This window comes from Leuciscus leuciscus (genome assembly GCF_965113295.1).
Source record: "Leuciscus leuciscus genome assembly, chromosome: 17".
Lineage (NCBI taxonomy): Eukaryota > Metazoa > Chordata > Actinopteri > Cypriniformes > Leuciscidae > Leuciscus > Leuciscus leuciscus.
In genome coordinates this window covers 5653490-5680396 of record NC_138741.1, presented here as the reverse complement: position 1 = coordinate 5680396, position 26907 = coordinate 5653490, and the positions used below count along the sequence as shown (strand labels likewise).

The following is a 26907-nucleotide window of genomic DNA, read 5'->3' as shown; positions in this document are numbered from 1 at the left end:
CCGAGATCACTACTGCGCAGACTTAAGTCCCGAGATCGCTACTGCACAGACTCAGGTCCCGAGATCGCTACTGCGCAGATCTGGTCCCGAGATCACTACTGCGCAGGCTCAGGTCCCGAGATCGCTACTGCACAGACTCAGGTCCCGAGATCGCTACCGCGCAGATCTGGTCCAGAGATTGCTACTGCACAGACTCAGGTCCCGAGATCGCTACTGCGCAGATCTGGTCCCGAGATCACTACTGCGCAGACTTAAGTCCCGAGATCGCTACTGCACAGACTCAGGTCCCGAGATCGCTACTGCACAGACTCAGGTCCCGAGATCACTACTGCGCAGGCTCAGGTCCCTAGATCGCTACTGCACAGATCTGGTCCCGAGATCACTACTGCGCAGGCTCAGGTCCCTAGATCGCTACTGCACAGATCTGGTCCCGAGATCACTACTGCGCAGACTCAAGTCCCGAGATCGCTACTGCACAGACTCAGGTCCCGAGATCGCTACTGCGCAGACTCAGGTCCCGAGATCGCTACTTCGCAGACTCAGGTCCCGAGAACGCTACTACGCAGATTCAGGTCCCGAGATCGCTACTACGCAGACTCAGGTCCCAAGATCGCTTCTGCGCAGACTCAGGGACACTGGCGGCTTTACTTCTCACCAATGGAAGAGAGCGAAGGGGCGTCGTCCATCTTTCTTTACAGTCTATGGTTGCGAGCAAGAGAGGCTGTAATCAGCTTTGACAGAATAATCAGCCAATCATAGTGATGAAAAGACCATGATTGTTGGGTATTATCACACTGACAGTGTAATGAGTTAATCATAGTGTGATGGAGGCATTGCCTTCTCTCACGATATGTTTTGCTTCACATGCCGCACTTTAGGATCTCGATGAAAACACAGTGAGTTCGAGGGAGGACACAAAATTGCTGCCTTCCTCTGAAACTACATCTGCTGGTCTTGCTGTTGGATTGTATTACTGTATAAAAAAATAAATAAAAAAAATCATGCTTTACACAGTTGTGTATTTTATTTTATTTTTGCCTTATCAGAGAAAATGTACATTCCATATTTAACTGCTTAAACATTTTCTTTTGGACTTTCATAAGCCTGAAAATGCTAGCTTTGAAATTAGCATTAGTCAGACATAGAAATGTGCTATTTTGTTATGAAGGTGAGGTCATAACATAGTATTGTGCAACAAACCATTTTTATTAATCAGTAATTTGTTACTATCATTTTTGAAATATATATATCTATTTTTTTTTTTTTTACTGCCGCTAGTGTTCATTTCAGCTGGAAATTGCAGTGAATTGCATGTATAGGTATGTTTTTTAAGTTTTGTAAAAATGTAGGTATAGGCACGTTTTTCCAAAATGAGCCTGGATATTTTCTTTATTTTTTTTAGCACCCTTCAACCATCCTATTTTGGTTTGCTGGTCTCAACTGGTTTAAGATGGTTTTAGCTGTGCAGCTGGCTTGTCCTGGCCAATTGAAGAGTGCCCAAAACTCCTGTAGTCCTGTAAAAATCTGCCAACAGACCAGCCTGGGGTGCGTTTCCCAAAAGCATTGTTAGCCAACTATGGTCGCAAGTTCCATCATTATCAGCAAAGTTGGTGCAAAGTTGTGTGTTTGGAATGACAGTTCTCGGCATGTGGTTAGAAGCAGAGTTTCTTGTTTGCATGACCTTATCTTGATCAAAATAAGCAAGCTGACATTTGGTACAATCTATATCTTTTATTTCACATATGCTCAAATGTCAGTTACATCTTTTAGTTTGTCAAGAGATTTACAGCTGGGTTTTTGAAGAGTGTGCATGTGTGTATGTGCTCTAGTACGTAAGAACGAGACTGAATCTGGAAATAAAGCAAAATAACTGAAAACAGAAATAATTAGTCTTCAGATGCCATGTCCTTAATTTATATATTTAAAGCAAAAAAAAAAATCGAGCATTAATTCGATCTAAAACAAATTCATTAAAATAAGTTATTACTCCAACACCTGCATGATCATTAACCAACATAGTTGAACGTCAAAATTGCGACAATGGGGTTTCGGGAAACAGTCGTGACTTGCTAGCTGATCTCTTAAACAATGCATTGTATGGTAGTTAAAGGGTTAGTTCACCCAAAAATGAAAATTCTGTCAGTAATTACTCACCCTCATGTTGTTCCAACCCCGTAAGACCTTCGTTCATCTTCGGAACACAAATTAAGATATTTTTGATTAAATCTGAGAGCTGTCTCACTCCTCCATAGGCTTCTAAGACACTATAACTTGCTGGCCCAGAAAATGCATTAAAAAGATCGTTAATATAGTCCAAGTGACTACAGTGGCTCAATCTTAAGTTTATAAAGCGACGAGAATACTTTTTGTGCGCAAAAAAAAAAAAAAAAAATAACGACTTTATTCCACTATTCATTTCCTTCTCTCTGGGCTTCGAGTTTTTTCACGTAGTGTAACTGCGTAGCGCTTCTGTGTTGCACGTCACACGCATCACACACATGACCAGCGTCGGCCAATAGTGAGCCTATGTGTGACGTACAACACAGACGCGCTGCGCTAAAACACTACGTGAACTCACTCGAGGCCCAGAGAGAAGGAAATTAATAGTGGAATAATCGTTATTTTTGTTTAGTTTTTGCGCACAAAAAGTATTCGCGTCGCTTTATAAACTTAAGATTGAGGCACTGGAGTCACTTGGACTATATTAACGATGTCTTTAATGCATTTTCTGGGCCAGCAAGTTATAGTGTCTTAGAAGCCTATGGAGGAGTGAGACAGCTCTCAGATTTAATTAAAAATATCTTAATTTGTGTTCCGAAGATGAACGAAGGTCTTACGGGGTTGGAACAACATGAGGGTGAGTAATTACTGACAGAATTTTCGTTTTTGGGTGAACTAACCCTTTAAGCAGGGAGTTATGTTGTTGTACAGGAAACACAGCCCAGATTAGGTTTGGAGACCAATGTACAAGTTAATGAGTGTGTTTTAATGGAGATTAATTTCTAAATGTCTAGCAGTAGAGGTCTTTTACCCTGCTCCAGGGGACCTTCTGTCCTTCAAAGTTTATTTCCAACCTGCTTCATCTCAGCTGCCTGTGATTTTCAAGCTCGACTAGCAGGTTCAGGTTTGTTTGATTATGGAGCTAAACTCTGCAGGACAGTGAGTCCCCAGGAGGAAGACTGAAGGCCTCTAGTCTACAGAACAAGTATTAGTCAAATATTTTTCTTCTTCTTTTCCAGATTGCACTTCAAAGGGAAAGTCATGTGACCGTGGGCCTGCTGGATATTATCCTGAGTTCGCCTGGAGTTTAACATCAGCGGAGGACTCCTGGGCCAAAGACCAGACAATGGCAAAGACAAAAGCAAGTTCCCAGGGGTGGGAGGAAGGTAAAGATATTCCATTTTACACTGTAAAACACGCTTTCCCAACAATGTGCAATGTGTGGCAAGATCTAATTGTTTTTTTATTAAAGTCAGAAATATCAAAATAAGACTGAATCAACCTGACTACATTTGGTTACAACAACTAAAGGAATGTTAGGGGTCTTTTTAGGTGAAATATCCCCATATGGTATTGACTGCACAACTTTATTTTTAGTGCAACTTTAACTGAGAGCTACCACCTTTATCTGGAGCTATGTTTGAGGTATTTTTAATTCCCAGACACATCTGATAAATAAATTAATTATGAGAAGTTTAAAGGGGCTTTCATTAAGTATCTCATATCCACCTAAAGCAAATAAAAAATAAAAAAGTTTCCCATTACAACTTTTCATGAAGTTCTCTTCTTCACGAACTTTGAACCATTCAAATTTAACTTAGTGGTGTGATGTGGTTGAGTAAAATACTGAACAGAACAAAGAACTTCACCGTACAGTAACAATCATCATTTCAGAATAAAAAGAGAAATTGGAGGGGAAATAAATGGGGTGCATGAGTTAAGAAAGCCTCATTAGAGTCAGGTTGCAGAGAAGGCTGGAATTACGAACTCTTCAGGCGCACATCATGCAGTTGAAAGACAAATGCAGCCGTTCCACTTGCTGTTCAATCACTGGCTCCGTGTGTTCTCTTGTTCTTTTCACACATACTGTACAACAGCTCGGCAGGAAACCCACACATTATAAAATGATCATGCTCTGCAAAATGAGAAAAGAAACTACAATGTAGATCAAAGTCTCTTTTTGTAAACAAAACATTATTCTGCAATTTAAAGGTTTCAAAATAAATGAATAAAACGAAATAAACCAAACAGCTCGAAAAGTACTTGTGAGTTGACCCATATGTCGAGATGTAGATATAGCATATTCATAAAGTTTTTATTTGTTCTGCAGGCCAGTGGAAAGACCTGATAAGAGATTCATTCATAGGTGTTTCTTTAACTATAAACTATTTTATTTTATAGAATTTGATTTTTATTTATGTTGTTTTTTTGTTTTTTTTGGCTAATATTTTATTACACTATTTTAAGGTCTTGGAAATGTATAATGCGATCATATTTGTTCATGTGTTTACAACTTTCCCATGTCCGAGACCAAGACTCTCAATCTCAAAATATGATACTCCATCATAAATGTATTATTCATTTTTAAATTATGATAATGAAATTGAGTCCTTAGTGTTTAAATATCAATTGTATGAGCATATTAGAATACATAAAATGCTAGCTATATGAAAATGAGCTTTTGGCTAATGGTACTTTTTAAAAAGGTGTCATTTTCAGCACCCTCACGAAATGAATGGTGATTTGAGATGGGATGGAACAGCCTGGGCTCATTCTCAATAAGAAGGCATTGGTACATGTTATGTGCATTTTGGTATGTCTAAAAGATGCTGAAACATACAATATGGATGTATTGACAACATTTAAATGTAAACATTTTGACATTTTAACATTTTGAATGTTAATCAACTTACCCAAACATTGGAGTGTCCGTGCTCAAATAAGGCAGAGGCGGCATCTATGCCGGTGAACCGAACAATGGTGTAATGATTCAGTTCGACTCCCAAGACAAGACGATGCTCACCCGACTGGCCAATAGGAACGTGGCCCCGCCCATGACACAATTTTCACAGTGAAAGCAAAATCTGACACGAGAGCAAGAAATTGCATCGAGAGCAAAGAAAAGCGTTTTGAGAGAAACATTTTTTTTTTTTTTGAGAAAATGTTTTCACACTGATAGCAAAATATATATATTTGAGAGTTTTTTTCAAAGTATTTTGAGAGAGATTTTTTTTTTCTCAGAAATAATTTTTTATGTTCTATGAGAAAATACTTTCTCTCAAAACTTTTTTTAGTCTCAAATATTATTATTTTTTGCTATTGGTATGAAAACTTTTTCTCTCAAATATTATTTTTTCTCTCATGAAATGCTTTTTTGCTATCAGTGTGATAACTTTTTCTCTCAAACTTTTTTTTTCCTCTCAGATCATTTATTTTCTCGCATGTAATAAAGACACAATTTATCTCTCCATATATAACCAAATTCAGAATTCAAAAGAACAGCATTCTCATGTGATGCATGTGGATCCATGTTGGACATTGCTGACAACTAGTGTACATATTGTACGTAGGCTATGTGTTTTAAGGGAGTTCAACTGTAAGTCCATGTCAACATGAGTAATAACATAAAGAGAAGAGGTCATTTATTTATGCTACTTTGTTCATCAAAAAGAAGGGCTGTAAAGATTTTCTGAGAATAACAGCCTAGCAATACCAGCAGGAAAAGCACTGATGCTCTGGGTTGGAATGAGAATGAAAACAGGCAGGCCAAATCATTCCTGCCCCCTTTCAGTGAATGATTGCGCTCACCTCCTCTCCATATGTCCTCAGGCATATGGGTTTATATGTGAAGGGAAATAGAGGATGGAAAGTTTGATGAATGCAGTGAGTGAAATGCCAGGGCTATTTACCTTTCTATTGGCTGGTGCCCTAACATTCTTTGGAGACTTGTTGTAGTGCATGGCTGTCACCAGGGAAGGCTGGGCAGCCTGGGAACGAAGTGGCTTTTGGGGAGGTCAGTGTAATGAGGCGAACTAGGGTAGGTCATTGCAGGAAGTCAGTTGTATTTGAAGGTTAAGACCTCTGGTAGAATTTCTTTGGTTTTCTTTTGGCATGGTTTTCTTTATACATGTATAGTACAGTATAAGATACATATTTTTTTTACAGTATGAGATACACATTTTTTTTTTTAGGAATCCATCTCGGATGATTATTTAATAAATGATTTATTTACTGCCAACATTTCTTTCTCAAAGACATATAAAGGTGCACTTCACCACTGGCAAATTGGAATTTCAATAAAACTTGGCTGTTGTAAGCAGAGCTTGACATCAACTTTTTTGCTCACCAGCCACTGTGGCTAATGGTTTTCCAAAGTTACTAGCCATTCAGCATTTTAACTGGCCACAATTTTGGCATCGATACCATGGAGAAAAACTGCAATATAGATATTTTTCTCTCATAATTTGGCTGAAGGTTTATTAGGCTGCTGTCACTTTAAGATCTGACACACGGATCCATTATACTTACACATGTGTTTTCTTTTTCAACTGTTTACATTCACTTAAAGCATAACTGACTGTGTTTACGTGAATACTCACCAAGTCCGGCATTTTGACATTATTTTGTGTGTGTTTGACTAAGCGCAATAAGCAGTGAAAAATAACTCAATTTAGGACTGAGAGGCGGCTTTTTGATCTTTTATCAAAATCTGCAGAATTTTGTAAAATGATGCACAATACATGCGATCCCACGCCGAAATTCAAGCCTTGTAACACGAACGATATTCATCCGGAGGAATGAATGATTCATCAGGAACAGTGTTGAAAATAAGTTTTAACCACTCTAAGATCTAAGATCTCTGTCTTCTCTAATGCAGCTCAAACAGTCCTTGTCCCCTTTTTTTGCATATTCTGTGGGCACGGATTATTTAAATTAGTAACATTGTGGGCCCTCTCTTGCACCCAGCGCAATTGACTTTCTACTGTATCATTCCTATTTTGCACCCGACGCACAGCGTACTTTTCCCTCCAGAGACGCATGCCGGTAAACATGGGAATGAACTTGCGCTCTCGGGGGCGGTTCAGCGAAAAGAGGAGGAGTGTTCCTGTGTAAACGTTCCCTGGTGCTATTTTGCAGGTTTAGAAAACAATTCCGCCACTGACCAGGAAAAAACCTAGTCTAAAATCAGTGGCGCATTGCGCATGTTATTCAAATGCTATTTTAAGGGCGCATGCTTGGCCATAATCAATGTAGCGTGTGCACAACGCGCATACACTTTGATTCTCTCATCTACACAGAAGTAGCAGTTCTCATTTTTGCAAATCATATATTATTACAAGTAAAAATATTAACACACGAGGGAACATCTTGTTGTGTCCATGAAGATGTGAAAAAATAGGCATAAATCTAGCTTACACATTTACCCAAATTATTATACGCCTGTTTAACCGAAGCTAATTTGGGTGGGTTTCTCCCATCGCCATACAATTTCACTTCTCTGTGTTTTACGGCCCTGACGAGAACGTCGGTCTCCTCGGCTGTGAACCACTCCTGGCGTGCACCTGGCAAATCCGCCGTTATAATAGCAATCCGCCATGGAACAAGCACGCCTGCTCTTAAAGGGAATGTGAGATGTCGCTCTGATTGGTTTATTTCACGTTACGCCCAAACCACACCTATGAATAATGAAGCTACTTCAGACCAACCCATTTTAGATTTGCGTCGGGCGCAAGAGTAATTTATCCCACCGGTGTAATAGCAACAGCGCCCAAGACCCGCCCACAAAGTTACTTGCGTCTCGCGCTTGATACTTGCGTTTCAGATCGTTAAAATAGGGCCCTGTGACTTCATTAGATCCAGAAAAATCATGTTGTAGTCCAAACGAGCTAGTTCGTTGAAGTTCGGTGAAGTTCTTGAAAATGGGATCCTGTTCAATAAAATATCTACCTTTGGAGTGGACTTGCAGATCTTTTTTTATGCATAAACAGCAACATTACACACTAACTAAAGGTAAAACAGTGGAAAAGCATAATAGGACCCCTTTAAGGGTGAGTACATTTTTGGGTGAACTATCCCTTTAATAAATGGCTATAACTCGGGGTCCTGGGGGATGGGATTCTGTGGTGGGTGTATACAATCTTGCAAAAAACTGGCACAGATTAATGTGGAGTTGACGTTTACCCCATTAGCATGCTTAACACCATTCATGAAAGCAATATAGAGCTCATTATTTCATTATTTGAATAGCAAACTGGAGCGGTCAAAGCCCGGGATGATCACAGAACATTAATTCCACAGCAGCTTTCGGAGTCTATGGACTCGGGGGAGTTTTCGTACTGCATGCCCAGAGAACAGGTGGTGGAGAGCGGAACTGGTACAGATCACTGCTGAGATGAGACAATTTGCATAGATCCTCACCAGAAGAAAACATTACCTCAAAGCTTGGTTAAATTCCAGCCTTTGGACAAAACATTAAAGGCAACGTGTGTCATTTCTGCACAAGTAGAGTAACCAAACAAAGTTTTTTACATTCACCAAATGGTTATTACTGGTGTTCGACACTGCACTGTTTGACTGTTTGACACAATAATGTCCCCCTGTATTTCTTGCTCCTAATTAAAGCAAACTTCACAGGGAATTCATTTTAGATGAAATAACTTAAGACAAAATTGCCTGACTTTTAACATTTTTTTTTCTTCTTATAATAATAATTGTATAATTTGTCAACATTAAAACTTTGACAGTAAGCATTGGAAGATCTGAAATCCTATTGGTTTTTAATTATTAATTAAAATTAATGATGGACAATTAATAATTAGCTTTTAATTTAAATTCAATGTAAATATAATATAAATATAAGCTTCCAAATGAATGTATAAACGTTTATTTATTAAATGTTTCCGATGTTTGTTTGTTTGTTTGTTTGTTTGTTTTGCTTATTAATATATACATTGTGAACTATATAACCTGCATCACCTCCATGGATTTATGAATGTTCTTTTGATATTCAGGAAAAAAGTGAATCAAAAGAACTCAGGATCAAACCCTGCATTGGCAAAGAATGTTAATAGCTTTGTGAAACCATTGAACCCGAAATAAACTTGATTGATTCTTTTTATTTCTGTCAACTCAAAACCAATTCTGTTTGTTCAACTTTCTTCGTGAGACAGGCCTTTAGTCAAAATGCTCAAACAAATGGAATGCCATCAACCTACAGCATATTTATTAGCTTATACTTAATAGCTTACTTATTGTTTTCCTGATCACAGCCTTATGTGCAATATTTTAACATCAACAAAATTACATACATCATCATTAAAAGTTATCATTCTGCTACAATATTTTGGAAAGCAAGGCTATCATGCATTCATTACTTCTTAGCATGCATCTTCTGTTTGCAAGGATAGTTGCACTTGCATATTCTCAGCCTAGAAGTGCTCACATAGAGATTACAGCGAAAATAATTGAGCATTGACTTTTAATCATGCATGCAGAGTCCAGACAACATCAGCTGGCTAAGGAAAACAGGAGTTGAACCCTGTACTGCCAAGGTGGTTCAGTTGATTTGTTTGCGCAGGCTGAAGTGCTTTGAAGCAGACCGCCGCTCTTTGTGATTCCAGGGATGCCCAACAATGTTGGGTTGAAGTGTGTTAGTCTCTGAGTATGCACCATGTTTTTTAATGGAGTCCATGAAGAACCAACCTAGCCCTGGGATTGAGGGCTTAGACACATTTGCATGGATATAATTAATGGTTGTTTACCTGCTTTAGGGATCGTTCGTGTTGGCCAAAAAAGAAACTGTAAACGGAGAGTTGTATTCTAACCATACATCACGACCATAAAAAAATAAAATAAAAATACTCAGTACACTTGGGTGAAAACATCTAATTTTGTTTTGACAAAAGAAACCAGCACCACAGTATGACATTACTAGTTGTGCCGCATTGATATCTGACCTCTGGACCTACTGTCTCCCATCAACAGCTCGACCTTAACTTCGCACAGCACGACGTGAACATCACAGCCTTTCTTTTTCAGGCGCCCTGGCTTTTCTGCTTAATCAACCTCAGATAATGAAACTAAGTTTGTGTGGTGAGAATTTTAGGTTGACGTCTGCACTGTTTCGGATCGAGGGAGGCAGAAGAACAAACACAGAGCATCTGCGGTCGCTTGTCACTCTGGTGTCCCACAAGGATGTTTGATCTCCAGTTTTGTGTTTAATATTTCCCTCATCATAACATTAAACAGATTCTTAAATTTTCAGATGACATGATAGTTTAATCATTGAACAAAATGACATGCTATGTGCACATAAAAAAAAAAAAAAAAATGTATCAAAAACATTTATCATAATAAAGAACAGCACACTGTCACCACTTTTTGACCCTTTCTGTGTTGGTCAGGTAACACAGACAACCCCCAATAACTCCCCGGGCGCCACTGCAAAATGGCTGCCCACTGGTCCGTGTGTGTGTGTCCACGGTTTGCAGTTTGTGTGTGTGTTCACTACTCACTACTCCTAATGTTTGTGCACTAATTTGCATGGGTTAAATGCAGAGGACAAATTTCAAGTAAGGGTTACCATAATTGGCCTTCACATTTATTTTTATTTTTTTTTGCTTTCACTTGGAGAAACGACCCATTGTAGACACACTGACCTGGAAAAGGAAATAAAAATGGCACGATATGCGATGAACACAGATTAAATTATAATACATGCTTTCCACACCACCTTAAAAGGTCAGTAAAACATTGGTCTTCTGCATGACTCCCCTGGGTTGAGCTTTTATCCTCCATTGTGCCACTGACAATAGTTATGTGATCGTGGTTGCTGTTCCCCTGAGTTGATGTCATTCACCACCGTCGCTATTTCAATGACATATGACTTGCATTGACAGGGGAATATCTGATCTGGATCTGTATGCTTACATGGCTGACGCAATGCACATACTGTATCTGATTCATATCAGATCTATTTCCACATGAATGAGGCCTGAAACCGATCTGAGAATATCGGAATCCATATGCTTTTTTTTTTTTTTTCTGCTTACATGTTTGTGGGTCATTTCTGATCTGTGCCACATGGGAGGAAAACATTGGAATTGGGTCCCTTGAACCATGTAATGTAAATGTGGCCTTAAAAGCCCTTGAGGGCCCCAGCCATATCTCTAATTCAAAACATCATAGAGACCAGAAATGAGAACTTTTCACATAGGCTAGTGTATAGAGGCTCAACATGACCCTTTGGGGTCCCTAGGGGGCCCTGCGATATCTTGGCACCACAGTATCTATGGGAATGAGCTCTATTCACTTTTGGCAGTGTAAACATCAAAGTTATGCACCTTTACAATTATTGGAATCTTTAACTTATTTTTGAATCCTTGTGCAAAAAAAAAAAAGTAAAACATAAATAAAAAATGGTTGCCATTTATATCATGTTTGCCAGATATGGTTGCCAGAACTTTACCTTAAAAATACAGATGCAACAGACTTAACTTTGGTGGTTGAGGAGATTCCCCCTTCCATGTAAAGCGCTTTGAGTACCCAGAAATGCGCTATATAAATATAACAAATTATTATTATTATTATTAACTTAAACAAATCATGAATTTAATAAACTTTTAATAAAAAAAAATAAAAAAATGTTTAACCTTTCTTTTAATCTTTATAATATACAGTCCTTTATAATACACAGGTGTTTTAAGGAGAAAGATACATAATGAATCAAAGTTTATCACTACAAGTCGAGGTAAATACTAAAACAGACTATGCACAGTGTCATACAAATACAAAACTCTCATGGTAACGCATGATACAAAAAATTATACAATAAAGATTCATTTGAAAACATAAGGTGCAACATAAAACCCTAATGTACTGTACATGAGAACTCTCCTCAGTTAAATGAAAAATATCAAATGTAAGCTGTCACATAATTCTGGGGATGTCAATTAACTTTTTTTGTTTTACTGTAAATTGTGTATAATGTTCTTTTTCACTTTTAGATCAATTATCCCATTAGATCCATCACATATTTTCACTGTATAGTGTAAGAGAACATACCATTAACCAATTATGTTTTTTTCCCTTAGCATTTTGACAGTGTGCAATTCTGCCCTGTTTAGTTCCTAATATAAATAATTATTGTGTGTATAGTTAATTGTAAAGCTGTCATTAAAGCCCTGCACGGGCCTCAAATCTAGGGTCCGAGACGCTCAGGCCCTAGCCCGACCCATGTTCGACAGCTCATCAGAATTCTCAGCCCGAGTCCGACTGGAGCCCATTTTTTTTCCATTACCAGCCTGCCCTATGTTGCAGCCATTAACATAGGTCAGCTTTGTTTTCAATGGCAAAGTAGATATGTTTCTTTTCATTTATTTATTAAGTTAATTTAAACAAATGTTTTGAGCAATTTTGTTTAAAGTTTATTTTTATTTTTATTTTTTTATGACGACCAAGCCGCCAACAGCGAGTTAAAAATGTTTGATCAATTTAGCCTCTCAAATCAACACTTTACATGGCTACAAAAACATCCATAGATATAAAACACTTCAAGCATATCACACAGACAGTTAGTTTAAACGTTTATTATCACAACCACAGTAAAACGACATTTTTAAAAAGCTGAAGCAGGCTGCTCTGCTGCTCACAGTCGCAACAGCGCTCGCAAACGAAATGAGCTATACAATCTAAACAAATAAACAAATAAAATAAAAACATGCAGGTTATTTTATCTCAAAAATCAAGTCTTCACTGCAGAACATGGCCATTCTTATTCCCAATAGTTTCCAACAGTTAGACTAATGAAAATCAAGTCCAATCAAACGAAAAGCAACAGGACAGCCTCCTAACATGGCTAAGAACAGTCGCTTTCAGAGCATCGTGGAGAAAAAGCACAGCATCCACAGTGGAAGGTTTTAATCCAGTCCTCCTTTCTTCTATAACTCTTCCAGCTGTGCTGAAGACATGTTCGCTACTACTGCTGCTGGCGGGGACACTAAACACAGAGCGAGCCAGTCTAATGTGAATCGTGGCTCGTGCCGCCGGGAAACCTTCTGTTTGCGTTTGCGTGAGCAGAGTGTCATGTGCCAGTCATATGTCAGTATGATAGATTATAAAATGTCTTTCTATGTTTGTTTTTCCATCGGCAAATTGTCATATTTTCTTTTAATTAATGTCTAAAATATAAAAAAGAAGGGTAAGCATAAAACAGGCCCGAGGCCCGGCCCGCATGTGAACTATGATGTGAAAATCGGCCCGAAGCCCGGCCCTTGGGGCGTAAATAAGTCAGGGCCCGTCCACATTGCTGTAGTGAGCACACGACTCAGGAGAGTATTACAAAAACAGTCTTTAATCTAATGATTCAGAGTAAGAATATTCACTAGCAACAACATAAAACTCAGACGACACAGAACCATGAACAGTGGAGATGTCGCGGTTAACTATGTAACCCTCTTTCCCTGAAGGAGGGAATGGAGACGTAGTCGACGTTACGACTGATTGGGATCACGCTTAGGGAGCCTGTCATCTTCGAGTATTGTTAAAACGAGCCAATGCACATTGGCATGCATGAATTGCATCACGCGCTCCGCCCCGCGGCGCGGGTATAAATACGGATGTGAATGCACGCACCAGTTGTTTTTCGCTGAGATGCCGAGCGGAGCCCGGAGTCAGCGGTGGTCCAGCAATAGTGGCGACGGGACTACATCTCCGTTCCCTCCTTCAGGGAACGAGGGTTACATACGTAACAGATACGTTCGCTTTCAGTCACTCACGTTCGACATAGTCGACGTTACGACTGATTGGGATCCCTATTAAAACGCCACCAGTGCCAAGACAAAAGCCTCCTGATCCTCCCACATATTGAGGCAGAGATTGGACAGGGCTTAGGCCAGGGAAGTCTGCTGTTCCACAAGACCACTGGGAAAGCCTTAACCTTTCGTTGAAAGGAATACGCTGCGGAAGCCTCATCCTGCCCGTAGGGAGGTAACATGTGGAGAACAACACATATGGACTGAGCAAAGTACCGGGAAGTACAACATATGGAATGTCACTGAGGTGGCTCCAGCCGATAACAGGCGGGAGACGCAACCGGTCAGCGATGGCAGAGCAGGCTCTGCCAAGGGAAGACACGGGCTCGCCGCAGGGAGCCGTACCGTGGAAAATACACATATGGGATCGCCGTAGGGATCGCAACATATGGACCCAGCCTAGCACAAGTTCCTCCAGTGCATACAAGTGGTAGGCCTAGCAACGGACGCTCTGCCACGTCCAATGCTGAAGGGGTGTGGAGGAACTCAACAGGGTTCGGCTAAAGGGGAACTCGACTGGAGAAAGAATGGCGCATGTATCCAGTCCATACCAGGGGAATGGCGCAGCAAGCCGGCACTTTGAACCATAGCTGCCATCTCTGGATCTGGCTCGGGCAGCGCTGGTCTCCCAAAGGGAGGCAGCAGAGCCGAGTCGTCATCTCCAGAGCCCAGCTCTCCCTCCGATGCTGCGATGGACATCCTGTCCTCTGGAGGGGCCCCAAACTAAACTGCTGGTCGGTCCACTACAGAGGGACCAGCGCATTCCTCTTGGAGCTCCACCGGTTGCGGTGTGAAAGAGGAGTGAGGGATCCACGGGGCTTTACCGGGCGGATTACCCCTCACTGTAATCCTCAGATCACCCAACCCAGGCACTCCAGACTTCTTCTGAGAAGTTGGCCCAGAAGAAAGACTAGAGCGGGGCATGGGAGTGGGGACTCCACCTTCGCGAACAAAGGCGAGTCTCGATCTCAACACCGAGATGGTCATATTCCCGCAGTGAGAACATTAGTCATCCACGAGAGCTGCTTCAGCGTGCTGTAAGCCCAAACACGTGATGCATCTATCGTGACCGTCAGAGGGGGACAGAGCCCTACCGCACCCAGAAACGCACGGATGGAATGGCATCTTAAAAAAGACGCAAACACACCCGTGTTGCTCTTTCAGGAAATGGGATCCGTCACCAGTGCCAGAGCACACAGGGGAACAACCGCTGCAACACTGTTACAGTGAAGCACTCACTACTTCTGCCCTCAACCGGCCGTCAACAAACACTCTTTAAATGAAATGATGTTTTATTAACAAGGTTCGGGAGGAACACGTTCTAATGATCAAGCAATCAAGTCATTCCAACCAGCTGTCATCAATCAGTAATCAACAGGTCCACTCAATCAGCATGAGTTAAACCTATAAATATATGCAGTCGACTCACCCATATTCCTCGACAGTTTTCAGCATCCCTCCACCACCCCATCTCCTCAAACTTGCATGGTTATCTTCCTAACCAGAGATGGGGGAGTACTCTGGGGTTCGGGCCCAATTTCCTTCGTAAGTGTGAACTCGTGAAATGCTGTTAAAACTACGTCGAACGTGAGCGACTGAAAGGGAACTAAGGGTATTTTTACAACGATCTACTAAAAACAGAAACCTTGTCAAAACAACCCCCGTTCACACAGATCTGCAAAAATGACAAAAATGTTTGCTTGTCTGCGAAACACCCTGCGAACGCGTAATACGCATGCTCATGTCACCGATTTCACAAATTCGGAGACGGTAAAAGTGTCATTTTCAAAAGCTTGCACTTTTGAAACTCGTTTTCAAAAGCTTGTGTTTTCAGGTCCCGAAAAAAAAAGTTGTCATGTAAATGAATGTCCAAAATGCATAAAAAGTTTTCCACTTTCAGCTGAAAACGATGTTGTGTAAACATATCCGAAGCGTTAAAATACACAGGTAATAATGAGGGAACAAATGACCGACAGGTGAATGTAATAAGTAAATAAAGGAAACAAGCTAGGGATTATTCAAGACTAAACTGAACTGGAGACAAGAGACAAACGCATGGGAACAAAAGGCAACTAAACTAAGCATAATCCTTACGAAAGGTACCTTGTATTTATTTTTTATTTTTTAAAATCTTTAGGCTGTTTCCATTTGTACAGTATGTTTTAAATCTGGCACACTATGCCAGTTTACATGGAACTGTGTACATATTGAAATAACAATCAAAAGTTTTTTTTTATTTTTTTTTTTATACACATTTCATTACATATTTGCAGGCAGAGAGGACATATTATGAGAAAAAAAAAGAAGAGAAAAAAAGGGGTTTGCACAGCACTTTTCTTTTTTGGAGAACAAATCAAGCTGGTACCCTTGCACGTCTCACTATGACCTTCGCCCACGCTAAAAATATAAATCATCATTTCCAGTCAAATCTGAATATTTTATGCATTGAATAGCAGAGCACCGCTCAACTGCAGTTCTGCTTCAGCTTTAGGAATTGTCACTTTTAATAGGTTTCTGCAGCTAGCGTCTTCTATTGCATTCCAGAGAAGTTTTAGTGGCAGCGGCCCATGTCAAACAAGCAGATATTTGAAATTCTAACTAAACACATTTATTTATTCATCTGTTTATTCCTCACGTGGGGTTTAGAATGCTGTGCCCAGGGATCTGGCTCCCTCTGCTGAACCTAAACACCATCTTTACCTGTGGAGACCTAAGACTGCTGTTGACAGCTGGAACACATGACCTTTACTGTCGACTCCCTCAGTGTGGGTCTGACACATCTTATCTAAAACAAGGTTTTATATAAAGAATAGTTCACCCTCATGTTCTTCCAATTTCACATTTCACTGAGCCCCAAAGGATATATTTTGAATAATCTCAACATTATTCTCCTTATGACAACAGTTGTAGAGCATAAAACACAATAAAGCATGATGTGGTATGAACAATGTTCATTGCTGTTCATTAACAATATTCCTCTCCACTACAGCTCTTGAATCAATTGGCATGACAGGTTTAAAGTCAAGTAATGTATGCTGTATAGAACCAATGGTGTTTTAATGTCACTGTCGTCCATCTTGAAACAATGTGTGTAAAGACACCAAATGTGATTAGATAGTTATACAGAGCCATACTTTCTGCTCTCTATAAAAATAAATCAGACAACTTGAAATATGGTGGCCCAAGTGACCTTTTGGCATGATTTATATGGTGTTATTTCTGTCTGTAGCATGTGTGCTAACCTCTTGGCCACTGTTTCGACCTTATGCGTTTTTCGATAGGATAGGATAGAGAGATGGGGAGCGAAGTGGGAGAGAAAGGAGGACGGGATCGGGAAAGGTCTGCAAGAACTCGGGTTGCCCGAAGCACAATCGCCCTACATGTCACTTTTTTTTTGAATCTTACACATATACATCACGTGTTTAGTGCGATACATGTTACCAAACTGTTGCATTGTAATCTTGGAAGACTGTAAGAATGAATTGCAAAGCTTGTTTAATGGTCCCATTGGTATCTATTGTTCTGCTGGCTCTGTTATCAGCTTGCTGTCTTTATATAACAGTAAAACCAATACAGAGAAGCTCCAGTAGAATGCTGCTAAACTGAACTAAATAATGCATGTGGAGCTTGATTTAACTCACAGTTGAAATTTCTTCATTGGCTATATTGTAACTCGCTAATGATTAAGTGTCAAGGTGCTGAAAGCTCTGGAGCTCTTCAGAACAATCACTATGGTAATGTTATGTCTAGAATATATATATATATATATATATATATATATATATATATATATATATATATATATATATATATATATATATATATATATATATATATGTATGTATGTATGTATGTATGTATGTATGTATGTATGTATGTATGTATGTATGTATGAATGTATGTATGATAAAGTCATGAAAAATCCCACAAGTAGACCTCCCTGTCAACCCTTCAGAGCAACATAATGTCATGCGGGGCTTGATGTTAACACCTGCCAATTTTTCAACCGGTTGAATTGTTTATACACCGGGTTCTCAAGTCTCACGCATTGGCCGTGAGACACACGCAGCTCCTAACCGCACGTGATCTCACTCCAAGCTTTTGATAAAACTTGTCATGTAATTCAACAATCGGAATGAATTCAGTTAGATTAAAACAAAAGGTGTGCATGTAAACAATGAATGGCGACTGCAGAAAGCAAAAGCTGAATCCCGGACATTTTGGACGATCTCGACGGCCGGACATGTCCGGGAAAAAGAGGATGGTAACCCCTACTACTCGGCTTTCTCCACAGAACAAGAGCCTGCTAGCTTAGCTTCCAAAGAAAGACGGCTGACACTATGTGCACGTTCTGTGAGTGAGATCCCAAAAAATACATAAATCTCTCGTCTCAGGGAGATATGAGGGTAGAAAGCACGGTAATTCGAAAATACTACAGGTTTTCTACTAATACAAAGCTTAATGCTAAATCCTGAAGTATCCCTTTAAAGTGACAGCAGCTGAATATACCTGCTACCAAATTATGAGATAATATAAAAAATATCGATATGACAGTTTTTCTCCATGGTATCAATGTCAAAATTGTGGCCAGTGGAAATGCTGAGTGGCTAGTAACTCTGGAAAACCACTAGCCACAGTGTCTGGTGAGCAAAAGAGTTAATGTCAAGCCCTGCATGTAATTGTGACAAAGAAAAGTGAAAATAAAGTTGAAAGTCACTTGTTTATTTAGAAAAATATTAGACACCTTTTAAAGAGCAACAACTGCAAAGCCATTTTATGATTAAATAACAACAGATTTTCATAGTGACACTATTGTAATCATAATAATAGTAAACATTGTGAAAACAGCAATAGCTTGAACATGCACCAAAACCACATCCTTTCCTTTTGTTAAGAGTGAATTTGGTACATTTTCTGGTCTTTGTTTTGATGGTCCACTTTAGACATTCTACTAAGTAACTTTGGAACTACATGTGAACTGTCATTAGAGTATTAGTAGACTGTCTGCTTAATATCTGCTAACTCTTTATTTTGATGCTCCTCCAACTGACAAAGTAACTTTGCAACTACATGTGAACTTATTCGACTATAACTAACCTTATCTTAACAGTCTACTACAGTCTACTAATGCTCTAATGAGGGTTAGTTGACATGTAGTTGCAATGTTACTTATAGTTATGAGAATGTCTAAAGTGGACTGTTGAAGTAATGTGTAATCAATTTTGTCATTTTAAAATAGTAAAGGAACGTCTTCTGGCCAACACTGAGGATTCAAGATCTACTCAAGGGGCAAATTTAACATGTTTTCCTAATCCATTCTGTGGGTCTCTCACAAGAATGTATTTACTGCCTCATATTCGTTCAAAAAAGTTGCCCTCCAATGTACTGTGTATCTCTGGATTTCAAAGGAGTGCTTCAAAAAGCATTTGGTAATTCTACCGCAAGAGATTTTTCTCTTTCTCCTGGATTGGCTATCCAAGTGGAGCAGAAATGTTCAGCACTGAGCTCACCAGCTCCTGTAACCATGGAAACGTAGGCTGACTCCACACTCTGTTCAAGAAGGCCATGTTGCTGTTGTGTGTTAAAAAGGAAAATATGCAAGTAGAAAGTTTGCAAGCTATGATGTCTTCATCAAAAAAAATATTCTGGAAATGTGAAATTTAACACAGACTGACACTGTACGTTTTGTTTTTAATTAGAGCTGTTTATACTCACCCTCGTTTTGCTTCAAACCCGTATGACTTTCCTTCCATTATCGTGACATGAAAGATGTTTTGAAGGATGTTGGTAACCAAACTGTTTTGATCTTAATATATTTAAATACCAATTTAGATGCAGCTTCTGAATTTTTTTTAGAATAAAAAAAATGTATCATGGCCCTTTGTAGCCTAAACTTTGTGTAATAAATTCTATGTTGAATCAAATCAAATATTTATCTCTAAAGCTACTTTTGTAATATAATGTTTTTATCATTTAACACAATGATCATTTTGGGGTAATTTCTCAACCAAATTTGATGTGCGATTAGTTGTCATGTAACATCATGTAATTAATTAGATAAAAAAATAATAATCGCTTGACAGCCCTACTTTATTTATTTTTATTTTTAATCTGGACAACCCTATATCATAAGAAAACAAAATTTTCATATAAATTTCTAAACAAAATTATTTTTCAGGGAGAGGTGTGGGGCATGAAGGTCCACGCTTAAATTTTTCCCATGAGCAAATCATATGAAAACATACAAATTCACACAATTCACTATCAATTCCCCAATAGTTACGAATAGCCGACAGTGTGTTGGTTTGGATACTCTTCAAAATGTATGTGTTTTTTGACCATGAAAATGCTGAGATCCAGAACTGGATGAGTGCAATTAGACATAATGCCTGTATTATTTTAGACAGAGGTGGACAGTAATGAAGTACACTGACTTGAGTACTGTACTTTTGAGTATCTGTACTTTACCTGAGTATTATTTTTTTAATTGAAACTTGTCACTTTAACTTCACTACATGTTAAAGACAAATATCGTACTTTTTACTCCACTACATTTCTGCCAAGGTCATTGAGTAGGAAGTAGTTATGTTAGTCAGGGCATGATTTTGTTTTCGTCTCTAAAACGTGATTGGATTTTTGCGGGTGACAGACAGCATATCAGTAATCCCTCTTGTAGGCTCACGTGTCGTGAAGTTTGCCGATTAGTACGATTACTCTTTACTAGTCATCTGTGAGAGACAGTAGTCACAACTAACGGTTTGAAAGTTTTGTTTCCATGCACGTTAGCATTTCTGTTTTGCAATATTGCTGTTGGGCAGTTATACGGCTATGGTTGTGGAGCTGGGTTTTTTTTCAGATTTTTTTTCTCTTTACAGACTACTTGATTCAAATGAGCATTAATGGATACACATAGATGTGTACTTCTTTTTTTGGGGGTGGTAGGACTGTTAAATAATAATTATTATAAAAAAAAAAGTTTAATTTCTATAGGTTTTGTAACATTCTTTAAGCTCTTAATTCCACATATACTACAAACTGGTCAGTTTTTTATTCACTAGGTTGCTTATGAGGCACAAGGTACTGTAACAATGCAACGATAATAAAACAATGCATTGACATTTACTTTTTACTTTTGATACTCAAGTACTTCTGTACTTTTAGTTAAAGGGGTGGTATAATGCCCTTTTCACAAGATGTAAAATACATCTCTAATGTCCCCAGAGTGTGTGTGTGTGTGAAGTTTTAGCTCAAAATACCCCACAGATATTTTTATACAGCATGTTTAAGTTGTCACTTTTTGAGTGAGAGCAAAAATGCACCATTTTGTGTCGGGCCCTTTAAATGCAAATGAGCTGCTGCTCCCGGCACAGAGGGCGGGGTTTCAAGAGCTCTTGTGTTAGCAGCTGAGATTACCTCAGGACACTGTTTATGTAAATTTTAGGGTTGGTGATGTCACTAACCCTGGAGGAATGTTGTATAGTCCCTACCAGCAAATTTGTGTAGTCCTTAAAAAACGATTTCTTTAAAAGAAAATATCTCCCTTTGCTTTGAACTTTGAGCGTTGTAACTTTGCAGATGTTGTTTATGCTCAAACAGCAACATTACACACTAACTAAAGTTAGAAAAGTGAAATCATACTCAACCACCCCTTTAAGTAAAAATATGTCTTTGCAACTTTTACTTGTAATGGAGTAATATTTGACCAGTAGTATCAGTACTTTAACTCAAGTAAGTGTACTTTGTCTACCTCTGATTTTATATGTGTAATACTTTGGGTGCACAAGGTGGGGAGGCATCTGGGAGCTTCAGTTTCCCATTGAAAGATCACAAGACATCGCTGATATCACAAATTTAACCCCTGTGATATTACATCAAATATACGAAAATGTAGGTAACAACAGGTCTTAAATAGTCTTGCAAATATCAGTTCAAGTAAATTTCAAACTCCATCAACTTGAATGTGAGCCATTAGTAAACAGCAATTTTAAAGCCATTCCACAGATGCTCAGTCAAACTGAAGTGTGGGTCTTGGCTACACCACTCTAGGAAATTAACCTTTTTTTTCTAACTTTTTTTAAAAGTTATTTTAAGTTTTAAGCCTCTACAGCATGGTTATTTCTGTATGTTTTTTAACTGTCTATTTGGAAGATTAATTATTTTCCAAATCCCAGTGCTCTTGCAGATTGCAGCACAATTTCCTGAAGGATTTTTCTGTACTTAACTCCATCCATTTTCCTCCTATCTTGAGTTGTCCAGTTGCTGCTGCAGAGAACTATGCCCTATGATACAACCACCGCCATTCATCAATGTACGGATGGTGTTCACAGTGGGATATGCTAAGGCAACATGGTGCTTAACATTTAGGACCAAACATGTACTTTTGGTCAAATTATATCATTTTTCTCCAATTGTTGAGTCTAACAATTTTTGTTTAATTTCATACAAGCTTTATGAAGTGTTCATGCTAATGTTGTCTCGATTTGTATTACAACAGAATCCATGTGCTCATTTACAAGACTACATCTACAATCAGTATTTTTTTATTATTTTTCTATTTATCATTTTTTTTGTGAACATGTATTTTGACTTTTCAGCATGTTAGTTTAATTACAATTACTGTTTCCTATTGGTGATACACAAAATATTGCTGATTTTCCCAGAATGATACTTGCTTGGTGATTCTTCAGAAATTCCCAAATCTTCAATAGGACTCAATGTAAAATGTGCCAGATTTAGCCTAATATCTATCCGTAGTGCGTGGGCAGGTTGGTGTTAAAAAAGAAAAGACAACAAACTAAATGTTAATCACCAGTAGCGGTTTTTGGCACGGGCGAACCGGGCAATCGCCCGGGGAGGCATTTTTGGGGGGGGGGCGGCACCGCCGGCACGAGCAGAAAATAAAAATACAAAAAATAAATCTGCGCCGCGAAGCGGTTTTCTATTATCTGTCATTTCACTGTGTGGGGAATTGGCAAATTTGCGCCCCTGCTTGCTGAGAAGATGCCGTGCACAGAAGCTGTTTGTTTGAGAAGGGGAAAGGGGAGGGGGCGCGGAGGCGCGGAGGCGCGGGCGCGGATGACAGTTCACCTCTGGGTCTCTCCCAAATGGAACGGACAAGGGGGGGGAACTAACAAGATATAGTTATCTAAGTCAGTCACACCTCGACTTTCTTCCAAATAACGCACATTTCATTCAGAATATTATAAATACAGGCCTCTATATTTCCTGCACATTTTTGTTTTTCTGAATTGTCTGCATGGCTAATAAAAATAGGTAATACAAAACGAGTACTTGGTCACCACCACCAAGGTGAATTGGTTTAGTCTTGACTTCTGGTCGTGACTAGTCGTGAGTGACAGTTGGTATGGGGGGGATCAGGGGAAATCTGTTGATTGTCGATGTCGAGTACGTGCCAAATAAGAGATGGATCATGGACAAGAAAGGTCAAGCCATCAGGTGCCCAATTTAGAAACGAGCGAAAGATAAAGGTATGCAACTATGTTTTCTCTGTATGATTAACGTTACGGTATCCATGTCATGAATGAAGGGGCAATATTAATTGGTGCGTATAACTCTTATTTGTTAGCCTTTTTGCTATGATTCTTGCTATGCTTAACAAAAATTCGGTTTTAACTCAAACACCACGAGATCTAATTTCAGGGATTGGGGGGCGCTCGAAGGGGGTCTCGCCCAGGGTGTAATTCAATGTAGAACCGCCACTGTTAATCACCCAAGTACAAAATACCAGATTGTCATTGATTTGAACTTTCCAGAGAAGCCACAATGACCTGTTATATGCTAAGGCTCAAAGCCAGCATTGCATATGAAGTGTTGGATACAATAATTTTGGTTGCATAATAGCCCATCAGTTGCATAACTTGCACAACTATCAGTTTAAGCTGTACCGCTGTCTTTCAGATCATCTCCAGAGGGCAATGGTGGTCCATGGTATAGGTGAAGTAAATTACCTACTTTCAAATAAATTGACAAAGATGTTTGCCTGCATATCTTGCCATGGCTACTCACCATGCCGGAAGACAAATATAACAATAACCCGTAATTACAGCTACAGCATACCTTTCAAAGAAGAAAATAAGACCCTCATTATCCCTAATGTTCTGTGTGATGTGATTAAAACACTGTCTGCACTTTGTCCAATTAGTGTGCATATGGTACTGTAGGTCTTTTGCCGTTGTCATAGTCAGTGTGTGAGCGTGAGCATGTGTATTGTTAATGGTGTTTACGTGTATTTAGGAATATTAAATCTGTCTGATTACCTTTCGATTTTTGGCGGACAGCTTCTGGGGTGAAGTGGAAACTCTATTATTGGTCAAATAATGCTTGTTACTGACTTTTTCACAAGACGCTTGTCTCTTCCAGAAGATTCCACAGGTAATGTCCACTGGCACATCCGTGTAATTTGTTTACTGTTTAATTTGTCTTCCCAGATGGCATCATTATACACTTTTAGTGAGGTTAATGTAAAGCTTGTGTCTGTGTATGTTTGTGTGTGAGAATATGGACTAAACTTACTGCTCAAACTATGATTCAGAGTACTGGTTCTTTTCAGTTTCATTTCAGAACTCGGATTTTACGGTAACACTTTACAATAAGGTTCATTAGTTAACATTAGTTAATGTATTAAAGGGTTAGTTCACCCAAAAACGAAAATTCTGTCAGTAATTACTCACCCTCATGTTGTTCCAACCCCGTAAGACCTTCGTTCATCTTCGGAACACAAATTAAGATATTTTTGATTAAATCTGAGAGCTGTCTCACTCCTCCATAGGCTTCTAAGTGATTGAAACTTTCTGGCCCAGAAAAGTTATTAAAGAGATTGTTAATATAGTCCAAGTGACTACAGTGGCTCAATCTTAAGTTTATCAAGCGACGAGAATACTTTTTGTGCGCAAAAACAAACAAAAATAGTCTGTGTTACACGTCACCACGTAGGCTCACTATTGGTCGACGCTTGTCATGTGTGTGATGCGTGGTGACGTGCAACACAGACGCGCTACGCTTAAACACTACGAGGCCCAGAGAGAAGGAAATGAATAGTGGAATAAAGTCGTTATTTTTGTTTGTTTTTTTGCGCACAAAAGTATTCTCGTCGCTTTATAAACTTAAGATTGAGCCACTGGAGTCACTTGGACTATATTAACGATCTCTTTAATGCATTTTCTGGGCCAGCAAGTTATAGTGTCTTAGAAGCCTATGGAGGAGTGAGACAGCTCTCAGATTTAATAAAATATATCTTAATTTGTGTTCCGAAGATGAACGAAGGTCTTACGGGCTTGGAACAACATGAGGGTGAGTAATTACTGACATAATTTTCATTTTTGGGTGAACTAACCCTTTAACTAACATGAACTAACACTGAGCAATACATTTGTTACAGTATTCATTCATCTTTGTCAATTTTAGTTAATACAAAAACAGCTGTTAATTGTTTGGTCATGTTAGTTCACAGTGCATTAACTAATGTTAACAATTACAACCTTTGATTTAAATAACATATTAGTAAATGTTGAAATTAATATGAACTAAGATTAATAAAGGCAAAAGTAGTATTGTTCATTCTTAGTTCATGTTAACATGTTAACTAATTAACCAATTTTACAAGCAGTGAATTCAAGTATTGAACCAAGAGAGCACCAGATTTCTTAAATATATAATTTTTTACAGATTACATTTATAAACTACCATGAACTTCCCTACAGTTTGCTGTATACGTTTTATTTCTGAACATTTCTAGAATTTCAAGACTTCATGAGATCTGATGCTTGTAAAGATTACTTAATTGCAACGATCTAATGCAGCAAAATTCTTGCAAGCAATGATGTCCTAGAATAATCCTAGAAAATTTTAATTAAACACAGACATTTTGTACATTTGTACAAATTTGTTATTTTGTCAGAACTTAATTTCACTGAGTGCAATCCACTTAGTAATTGGATTTGGTCAAGGGTTTCTAGTTCCCAGCGTGATTGTCTGGGAGTGGATGTGGTGAGTCAATGTTAAACTTAAGTGTCATTTTATGTGTTTTTTGGGCGATTAAAAAAAGGGGGAACACTTGTATGGATGAAGTGTGTGTGTGTGTGTGTGTGTGTGTGTGTGTGTGTGTGTGTGTGTGTGTGTGTGTGTGTGTGTGTGTGTGTGTGTGTGTGTGTGTGTGTGTGTGTGTGTGTGTGATTCAGGTAAACCCTACATAATGGGGACAAAATGTCCCCACAAAAATAGCAATATCCAAATTCCTTGTCCTTGCAGGGACCTTTTTTGATCCACAAAACAGCTTATAAATCATGCAGAATTATGTTAGCGGTATGCCAATCAGAGAAGCTTGTTGGCTATAATGACTCTACTGTATATTGCTTAAGTCTATGAATAATTACGTAATTATAATTAAGTTTGTGAAAATGTCAGTGCAGTGACTAGTCTGTTATTTCTTTCACTTGATGCCAAACCCATGTATTGATGTACATATTGATGTACATATGAATAATTGCAATTAGCATGTTTGAATGCGCTAAGCTGTAAAATGAAAGTTTTGAAAACGTCTTATTTTATTGGGCTATAACTTCAGTTATAATACAGAACATATTTGAGATGAGTATTTAAGAAACTAGGTTACACTTTAAGGTGTTTTTTACAGTGTGATTATACTTTTTTATACAAGTACTGAGTAATATTAATTATTAATTTGGTTTGGGGTTAGTTGCATGTAATTATGCATAATGTGCTGCTATTACCATAAGTACATTTAACATTTGTACACTGTAAAACTGTGTAAAAAAAAAAAAAAAAAAAGTGTAAAAACTAATTTTAAATTTCCAATATGTGGACCTACAAGTTTGGCTGAAAACGTGTGTGTGTGTGTGTGTGTGTGTGTGTGTGTGTGTGTGTGTGTGTGTGTGTGTGTGCGTTGTCTCGGTCAGATTTTATTTTTCTTACATAGTCTTGTTTGTGAAGGCTTTTCACTTATCCTGTCCATGTTGGTAAAATATCAAGTTGGCTAGTAATAGATTATTTAGAATCAAAATGGCAGGTTTAATTGGATACACAGTCTTTGACATCGACAGAAAAAAAAAATTGCACT

The 26907-nt window shown here is 38.7% G+C and overlaps 1 protein-coding gene across 1 annotated transcript in view; it reads left to right on the top strand.

Annotated features, from left to right (window-relative positions):
- alk (ALK receptor tyrosine kinase) overlaps positions 1-26907 on the top strand; it is a 465705-nt gene that overhangs the window by 204286 nt on the left and 234512 nt on the right. The window contains exon 3 of the mRNA XM_082143697.1: positions 3240-3386. Coding sequence (XP_081999823.1) covers positions 3240-3386 — 147 coding nt within the window. The remainder of the gene's footprint in view (positions 1-3239; positions 3387-26907) is intronic.